This window comes from Manacus candei, unplaced genomic scaffold (genome assembly GCF_025592945.1).
Source record: "Manacus candei isolate 608988 ecotype Guabito, Panama unplaced genomic scaffold, ASM2559294v1 h1tg000037l, whole genome shotgun sequence".
Lineage (NCBI taxonomy): Eukaryota > Metazoa > Chordata > Aves > Passeriformes > Pipridae > Manacus > Manacus candei.
This window is the reverse complement of record NW_026138085.1, coordinates 6,869,809-6,879,036: the sequence shown is the minus strand read 5'-3', so window position 1 is coordinate 6,879,036 and position 9,228 is coordinate 6,869,809. Positions and strand designations below refer to the sequence as shown.

The window sequence follows — 9,228 nt, the reverse complement described above, 5'->3', positions numbered from 1 at the left end:
CAACTTTGTAGGATAGGAAGTGAGTTCAAGATTGGGTGGGGTAATAAAAGTGGGTTTAAAAAAACAACTCCAGCATTTATGTGTGAACGGTTTAAGGTGAGTAACAATGAAAACGTCAAGAGACAATAGAGTGGAAGAAGTGATGCTGGCATTTCACCTGAAAACCAGGTGAGAATCCTGACAAGAACAGTTGTGGGGGAGTTCAGATTTGGAAAATAAAAAAAAAAAAAAAGTCCTAGTATGAAAGGCAGATGTGGGAGCACAGAGCTACAGTATCCAATCCTCACATTCTACAGGATGGGAAGATTTAATCATCTGAAATGTAACTAAAATTGAAGCAAGAACTAGGACAAAACTTCATTACAGAGAATCAACGGGATTGATTTTGGAAAGGCAATAAGCAGTCAATGCAATCACATTAATTAATGTACCAGAAATGTGGGGTATTTAATACAACCAGTCTAGACATAACACTGTGCTTTTTTCAAGTCCTCCATGAATTCAAGTGTTGGACCTTCTGTTCCTATGTGCCTCTCTGCCCCCAAGAGACCACTTAGAAACCCACTGCTAAATTCTGTGCTGAGGAACACAAAACACTCCTGAAAACTCCCACTGCTGGAGTAGAACATGCAGTATCCTCCACTGCTCACTTTGTGAGCATCTAAATCTAAATAAAGCCCTTCTCCTGTGGTCTCTCCAAACCCAGCAGCTGCATTGCCAGGGCTACACTGAGACAAGATAATTTTATTTTTTTCCTGTGCACTGAATCTCGCTTGTTCTGTGGTGAAAGAAGATATTATTTCTAACAGTTCAACAATCAGGTGATCACCCTGGAAGGTATCAATGTAATCACTGCAAGCTTCAAGACCCACTGGAATATGCAGGGTAAGCTGAATTAGCTGCTTCTCAAAACACAGTACTGGAATATTTGAACCTGATGTGCTCAAAGTATGGGAGCTTTTCTATGTACTAGAGTCACTGTGTGTTTAATTAGTTCTCATTAGTAATCACTGCAGTTTATTTGCACAGACACAGGACATGGTGCTCCATCGTGTTCTTGACTAAAAGAACTTGGTGCCCTGGGGCAGGGGAGATCTGTCCCAGAGTCATCAGAACTACAGAGTAAAACATTTTGCTCAATAAAATCCACTCACCACATTTATTTAGGATGGTAATTCGTAATAGCATATCAAAGGAGAAAATCATCTGGGCTCTTGAATTCATTTCTGGAAGGCAATTGCAGGGGTTTGTGTGCCTGTGAGCTTCAAAATTCACTGTCCCAGCCTGTTTCAGCACACAGTGAAGTCAAAATGGTTTGTGCATCAGTGTGGGGTCCTTGAAGGCTTAACACTCAAGAGACATTTCCCACAGCTTCCAGAGACACGAGCAGAAGCTGCCTCTGGCCAGCAAAGGACCTGGGAAGTAACTTCCAGTGGCACTAGGAAGATATTTCAAGGAGAATGTACAGAACTAAGGGAAAACAAACAAAAGTGCGTGCTGAGCCTTTGGAATGATTCATTCCTTTGTCACTGGGATGAAAGCTTCCCCTGAAGATGGATTCCAAGCGGAGTCTTACCAGAAAGTGATAACAGAACACAGCTGAGCTGATTCAACTCTGGAATAGCTCATTCCATGGGTAGGACAAAGGGACACCAGAGTGACACCTGAATCATTGCAGTGACATTAAATCCCTCAGGTTAAATTGCTGAAATAATGGGAGTTGTAATCCAGCACTTTGCCAGAGCTTTTTCATTTCCAGGTTGGGGGCATGGAATTATTACATATGTAAGTAACCTCCCCTGTATAAAAATAAAACGTGTCTGTAGCCTGCTCCTGCTTATTTTACAAATTACCAAGTGCTTTTGTGAAGAACAACCACTTCTACTTTCCCACTTCTCACATTTGTAAGAATTCTTGTGATTAACACTGTAAACCAGGTTATATGTCTCATTAACTATTTGTGACTGAAGCAAATACCAAATCCACTCATGGAATTCAATTTTAATTGTGATTTTGCTTCGATATGGAAGTTTCTATTTTAGTAACTGAACATTAAAAAAAGAAAGATTAGGAAGATCAAAGACCTTTTTCAAAATTTAAGGAAAATTTAATCAATATGCCTTAAATTATTTTACAGTAACTACAATACTGACAAGCATTAACGTTTTCAAAATGGTGTTTTCCTTGGAAGTACTGCAAAAGAGATTCCTCTTCATCTACCAGTATGTGCACCATGAAGGAAAGAACCTCTGTCGAAGTCCTCTTCAGAAATCCATGTTAACATAAAGCTACTCAGACACCCAAATGTGGTCATGTTTCAAGTGTGACAGAATTACAGATCCCTTTCACTTTTAAGCATCTGTTTTCTAACTCATAATTTAAGTATCTTAAATCCTGAAATACTCTCACAGCAAATGAACAAATAATTGAGACCAAAGAGCTTAAGAGTATATTGGTTAAGATATAGGAAATAGTCTAATTCCTTTTGTTCATTTGTGCATTTTGCTTTTGGTAAGAGGGGTCAGGAAACAGGTTCCTCATTACTGCAGATTTATACAGAGTACCCCAAATCCATGGCAGCTCCATTAACAGTTTTGGATAAAAATCTACCAATTTATAACCTTTGTAACCCTTCTCCCTCCCCTAAAAAACAAAACAAAACAAACAAACAAAAATCACAACCCTCAAATAAACGACCAAAAGTTACTTTTTCTAAAGATCTAGGAATGGGAAAGAAATCACAGGAACTTGATAAGCATGAACACGTATTAAAGCTCTGGGCACCCCAGGTCATTGAAAACAGTATTCAAAGTCCTAAAAAAGTGAACACGAGACATTTTTCCATTGTTCCAGGTGATTCAAACTGGTCTAAGTTTCATGATAGCAACACAAGACAGTTGTTTGCAGCTGTTTCTGGTCCAATTCCAAGTTCCAAGTTGGGATTTTCGTTTTGGCCCACCAGAGTCCCCCAGTTTGGACAGTCTGTTCAAAACACCGAAATGAGGGCGAAGACTCCGTACAGCAAAGCGCAGGGATAGGCTACGAGGAGCTGCTGTCCTTCCATGGCTAAGGCAGAGATAAAGATCTTGGAAGCAGAGAAGCTGCACCAGCCAATAATTCCAGCCGTGAGAATAATCCCCATCATCCCCCTGGAAAGGTGAAAAAAGAATTCATGTAAGCCATGTGTATACACACCTAACAGGAGTCACACCTGGACTCATCCGACACCTTGTACAGATTCTATGATGAATTTTAGCTTTTATGTTTGACATTAAATGAAATAGACCCATTAAAAGCACTGGTAGAGGTTGCCCTGAGAGGTTGTGGACTGTCCATCCCTGGAAGTGTCCAAAGCCAGGCTGGACAGGGCTTGGAGCAACCTGGGATAGTGGAAGGTGTCCCCGCCCATGGCAGGGGGTGGAACTGGATGAGCTTTAAGGTCCCTTCCAACCCAAACCAGTCTGTGATTCTGAAACTCCAGAACAGTAATAGTCAACTACAACAGCATAAAACCCCCTCAAAATTAACTCTGTGCATATGAAACATAAAACCAGTGAGTGAACTAATTTTGGCAAGCTGTTTCTTTTCAGTCCCTAATTTCACAGTTATGAGGAACCACACTCATTTTCTTCTGTTTGTAAAATTCTAATTTGCATCTTAAATAATATTTACTTTTAGACTTTACAGGTACTGAGATCTGGCAGATTCAGAGCTGGTTGAAAACAAACCTGAGATTTTTCTTGGAGTCTATTTATTTAAAAGCTGTCAATTGACTTTGAGATAAAACCAGTATTCACTCACCTTTCCCCCAGTACATACCTGAAAACTGTTAATAATTATGTTTTTACATTTACTAAAAAACCCTGTCATATTCAAATTATACAAAGCTTTATCACTGCATATGAAAATTCCTTTCAATAACTTCCTTCATCATCTCGGGAGAGGAATCTTTTATCAAATTATAGAGTATAAGTACTTACTGTAGTGAAAATACAATTGCAAAAGAGGAGAGCAGGATCATGGGAAGCAGGCAGTATCCCAGGACACTGGCCACGCAGCCAAAGGAGACCCCAGTCATGCTCATCAGGTTCAGGAGGCAAAACATCCCCACACAGCCGATTGCACTGATCCCGTACACATAACCGAACTGGATTTTCCCAGCCTGGAAGCCAAGCAGAGGGATGTGTGCTAGTTATGGGAGGGATAAAAATCTATCCACCTCCACAGGGATAAGGAAGGGATGGTTACAGGTATCTTCATTCCCCTTTACCCCCACCCTCACATCCCACAGGCAGTTGCTCCCCCACCTGAGCCCCAGGGCACCTGCACGCTCCAGCCACCCAGGAGGCTGGAATTTCTCCTGACTCTGCGGATCTTAATGAACAGATTTTTATCAGACTGTTATTCTCTGATCTCAGCCTATGAACTCTTCAGGTTTAATCAATAACTGCTCGTGCAGACTGATTACTTGCAATAATAATCTTTACAGAACAAATACATAAAGACCGACAAACTGTAATTGAGGAACTTTTTAACAAATCCAGAGCTGAAGTCCTTTAATTTGTGACAGACTGCACAAAGCTATGGCACAAGGTAAATTATAATTCCCAGGAACAGCTGAAGCTGAGCTGCAAAGACTGGGTATGAACTCAGGATTAACTCAGATAGATCTTAAAAAGTCAAAAATCAAAAATCAAACTTTGCTTGATAACAAGCATGCAGAAAGCACATCCGGATTATTTCAGTGTATCTTATTTCATCACCTGGTTTTCCTAGGCCAAAATTGATGGTTCCCTGCCCCAAGGTACACCCAACAGGACATGGGGCCAGGTAGCTCCCAGGGTGCAGCTTCCAGGGTGTCCCCCCTGAAGGTACTTAAAATCCCCCTCTCCTCTTCCTCAAGCACTGCAGGAAACAATCACACTTTCTGTGACCTGTGCCATGCTCAGCTCACTTCCTTTCACTTCATTTCATGGATTTTTTTAAGAAAGCACACAGGAGAAATCAACAATTTCTTAGGAAAAGAAATTTCAAACATATCTATTATAAACACGTTCATTAATTTGACTGGCCTAGTTTCCATAAATAAAGGTTACTTATTGAAGTAGGTTTGAAGTCCCCTCGGTACCAAAACGTGTTTTAACTGTCACAGCAACGTGAAATTTTAGGCAGAAATGAAAAGCAGTGCCTGAGGCATTCAAAGATAACTGATTAAAAACCCTGAAGCTTTCAATGCCAAGGAACACTGTTTGCTGCTACTCTGTCATCTCATCATTGACACTTGTGAGGCATTAAAGCACAATCTTATTCCAATTAAGCTCAATTAAAAAAACCCACCAGGCCTCACCACTGACTGACCTATTAAGCAGAATAAATGAATGTGAAAGCAGGTTTGTTTCAGAAGTGACTTGACACTGAAAGTCACACCTCACATGCCAGGACTTATTGATTCCATTGGCGTGTGAAGCCCCAGTGCCTCTTCCATATAGCTACAAATTATTGTCCTGTGCAGGGCCAGGAGTCAGACTTTGATGACCTTTGGGGGTCCTTTCCAACTCAGGATGCTCTAAGAAATCCTTGGCCAGGACGTGCTTTTTTGTCCTCCATGCCAAGAAGTCACTTCCAATAAACCCACAGGTAACGTGGCTCTTTTCCCAGTGTTTCCAACAACATTAATGCACAAACAGCCACGTTTTGCAGGCAGTGTCTCACCAGCAGTAATGTGGCTCCAAAAGCCAGGCAGAAGACCATGGGTCCGGCCAAATCCGTCTCGTTCATGATGCTCCCGTCGGCCACTTTCAGGGGGTGCAGCACCGTCAGTGTCTTCTGCCAGATGTGGTCAAAATTGATCCCCAGTTCTACAAATGAAAAGAATGATGCACACTGATTTCACTCCTCCCCTTCCTGTCACCCCCATTTGCATGACTCTTAAGTTTTCCCTGCCTCTCCTCTTTTACGTGTCCAGAGCCACCCGATGGGGAGCAGAGAATTGACTGATCCCATCTTTCCTTGTGTTGCTTCACACATTCCTGGTCTCAAACGCTGGGAAGTGCCCAGGTGGTTTCTGAAGGACCAGGTAAGAGCATAAACAGTGTTTTGGGGTAGCCTAGAGGATCCTTCAACCTAGTTCCCTGTTGTGCACCAAAAGCAGGTGCACCAAAGGTATCAGCACAGACCATGCAGCTTCCCCAGGTGTCCAACAACTGCTGCCTCAAGGATTTCTAATTCAAAGGAGCTTCTCTACAGTTAATTATCCCTGAGGGATTTCCCTTTCACACACCAGCCAGTGAGCCCACTAAAAACCCCTCACCCCTTGGAGCAGTGTCTAGCGACAGGGAGTTTCCCAGCTCCCTCCAGCTGGGTTTGATTTCCAGTCTCCCTCCCTCCAGTCTACCCAGAGCTGTGCCTCAAACCCGAGTTAAGAAGCAGTTACATCTTGTCCACTGCTCTGGGAAGCATCTATGTAAGTCAAATACTAATTTGAATATTAATAAAAAATAAATTAAAATAATAAAAAAAAACCTTAAAATAAGCCCAGAGGGTGGAAGGTATCGTGACTGGGTACAGGTGGCAGGTGTGACAGACACCTGCCTCTCTACCCAGCAACAATAAGGGTTTATTCAGTTGTTTGGAACTGAAAAATAATGGATATAAGCTGGAAACTGATTTCATCAATCCAGTCAGTAAATGAACATCCGCTCTGGCACTCTGCACAGGCTGTATTCTACACAGGCATTTCTGCAGTGTTTAGCATTCCTTGCTGGCAATGAAACATTCCAGTTCTAACCAAGAATAAACTGTAAGTTCCTGCAGCCATTTATTTTAGCAAAACTGGGCAGTTACAAGTATTATTTGCAACTACAGAACTATAAAGGGTTTTTTCATGCAGTCAGGTTTTCCAGTTAATTGATTAAATCTGCCACAGAGCAGCTGGTGTGAAGCAATAAAGCACAAATTGAAAACTGCAAAAGTTCACACAAAAACAGGTATTTCATACACCAAAATACAGGGTAAAAAAAAAATCAATGAGAATTTCAAATCCACTGAGCACTTTCAGCAGCAGGGGATCCACACAATGCTACCAACTTATCCCCAAACTAGGAATAGTTTTGGATTTGGGCCATAACATAAAGTTATACCTTCTAACAGTGGCGGCTCATCCTCAAAATTACTTCCATAAAAAGACTGTGCTGAAGTAGGAGTGTAGGTCTGTGTTGGCTGGTAGATCTGCCCCATGTAGGGCTGCTGCTGCTGCATCATGTCGGGAGGGACAAACCCGCCCTGCTGAGAGTACTCGTAGCCTCCATAGTGCCTGCAAAGCACAACACCTCGTTAGGACACACACAGAGCTGCATTTGAGACACCTCCTGCTAAGGCAAAGCTTATTTCAGCAAATAAACCACAGCAAATCCCTCGTTCTTTCTTAAAAGCCCCATTAGATGGTCCTGTACTCAGATCCTTTATGAAAAAGCCCAATCAAATACATCCTCTGCCCTAAACAAACTCCCAAGTTATTCTGGCCACTGATCATTCCCAAGTCTGACCACAGAGGTTTCAGTAAACATCTCCAAAATATTTAACTCTGGAAATACAAAGAAAAAAATTTAGAACTCCTTGTCATTTCTTTCCTTGTGTTAGCAGAGTTCAGTCTCAGCACTGTAACCCTGTTCAGGTCACAAACAGGCACTGACCTGCTCCATCCACCATAGGGAAGTGGCCAAACCGCTCAGCCCAAGGCTGGATATTCACACAGGGCTCCCAGGATCTCCCCTGACCCAGGAACATCCACCACACTTCCCTCCTGCAGCCTGGGAATCACCATGACATTGCTGGCTCATTTGCGTGACACTAATTTTTAGTCCCCAAGTGCAGAAGGACTTTGCAGAAGAACACCATTTCTTTTCCCAAGGAGATGCAGGTTACTCAGATAATTAAGATTACTCATATAGCCTTTCTTTCAGTCTTCTAGTACTTGCTCTAAAATGTAGCAGGCAGAGAATTAAACACAAAACTTATATCTCGTTTTACACACTGTGAGTTAAGCTCTTCATCAAACAGAGCAACAGGGATTCATTTACAGGAAACAGTAGTTGGCTGAAATGCCAATCCTTTCCCAAATACACAGACTGTCCCAGAAGCATCCTAAGGGGGCCTGCAGGAGAGGTGGAAAGGGACTTTGGACAAGGGCCCAGAGTGACACGACAAGGGGGAATGGCTTCCCACTGACAGAGAGCAGAGTTAGATGGGACACTGGGAAGAAGTTCTTCCCTCTGAAGGTTGGTGAGGGGATGCGATGGAATTCCCAGAAAAGCTGTGTCTGTCCCATTCCTGAAAGTGTCCAAGGGCAGGCTGGATGGGGCTTGGAGCAACCTGGGATAGTGGAAGGTGTCTCTGCCCATGGCAGGGTGTGGAAAGGGGTGACTTTAATGTCCCTTCCAACCAACCCCATCCATGACCCCACGAGGCCGAGGGGCGCCGGGGGTGCACAGACACACAGCACACGCAGGACTTACTTGCTGTACTGCTGCGCGCTGTAGTCGTAGGGCTGCGACTGGTCCTCGATGCTGTAGCTGGTCTGGAAGAACTCGGTGTTGAAGCCGTCGAACCCGGACATCGCCACCTCTGCAAGGGAACAACGAGGCGGGTCCAGAACCCTCCCCAGGCCGGGGCCGGGCCCGCTCTGCCCGCTGCCTCCTCCGCCGCTCGGCCCCCGCCGCGGCCCCCAGCCCTCCCTCCCTTCCTCGGGCCGCGCGCTGCCCCAGAGCCTCGGCCGCCGCTCCGCCCCATCCCCGCGGTGGTCCCGTGCCGTCTCCTCCCCGTGGTGCCCCCGGCCCGGCCCAGCCCGGTCCGGTCGAGCCCCGGACGCACCCGCGGCCCCGGCCCGGCCCCGCTCCCGCCGCGGCCCCTGCGACGTGTCACGGCCGCGACACCGCTTCCGGGACAGGGCGGGCCGCTCCGCGCATGCGCACCATGGGGCCCGTCCACGGGCGCTGGCCCCGCCCACTGACTGGCCCCGCCCACCGCCCCGCGGGGCGGAGGTGCAATGGCGGCGGGAGGTCGTGCGGTGGCCGCGGTGGGAGCGGCCGGGATACGGACGGGGGTCGGTGTCCTCCGGCCCGGTCCGTGGGACGCCTCGGCTCCTCCCGCCGGGCTGTGGGATGTGGCAGGCGGGCGGTGGCGGAGCCCCCGCGTAGGAGGAGCTGGAGGCATTCCCTGCCTGCATCGTTA

At 45.4% G+C, this 9,228-nt stretch overlaps 1 protein-coding gene across 1 annotated transcript; it reads right to left on the bottom strand.

Moving 5' to 3' along the window:
• Positions 1–2,085: 2,085 nt before the first annotated feature.
• Positions 2,086–8,987, bottom strand: YIPF5 (Yip1 domain family member 5). Its single transcript, XM_051794231.1, has 6 exons — positions 8,869–8,987; positions 8,514–8,622; positions 7,140–7,312; positions 5,713–5,858; positions 3,981–4,162; positions 2,086–3,149 (listed from the first exon to the last, which is right to left on the bottom strand). The coding sequence occupies exons 2-6, from the start codon at positions 8,612–8,614 to the stop codon at positions 2,987–2,989; spliced, it is 765 nt and encodes a 254-aa protein (XP_051650191.1). The 5' UTR covers positions 8,615–8,622; positions 8,869–8,987; the 3' UTR covers positions 2,086–2,986.
• Positions 8,988–9,228: the final 241 nt, after the last annotated feature.

What these genes read in the sequence shown, in the direction of transcription:
- YIPF5 (XM_051794231.1), bottom strand. Translation starts at nt 8,614, where the DNA reads ATGTCCGGGTTCGACGGCTTCAACACCGAGTTCTTCCAGACCAGCTAC. An exon ending in TGAGCCGCCACTGTTAGAAG is followed by an intron (nt 5,859 to 7,139) that starts GTATAACTTTAT and finishes TTTCATTTGTAG; the next exon opens with AACTGGGGATCAATTTTGAC. An exon ending in GCAATTGTATTTTCACTACA is followed by an intron (nt 3,150 to 3,980) that starts GTAAGTACTTAT and finishes TCACCTTTCCAG; the next exon opens with GGGGATGATGGGGATTATTC.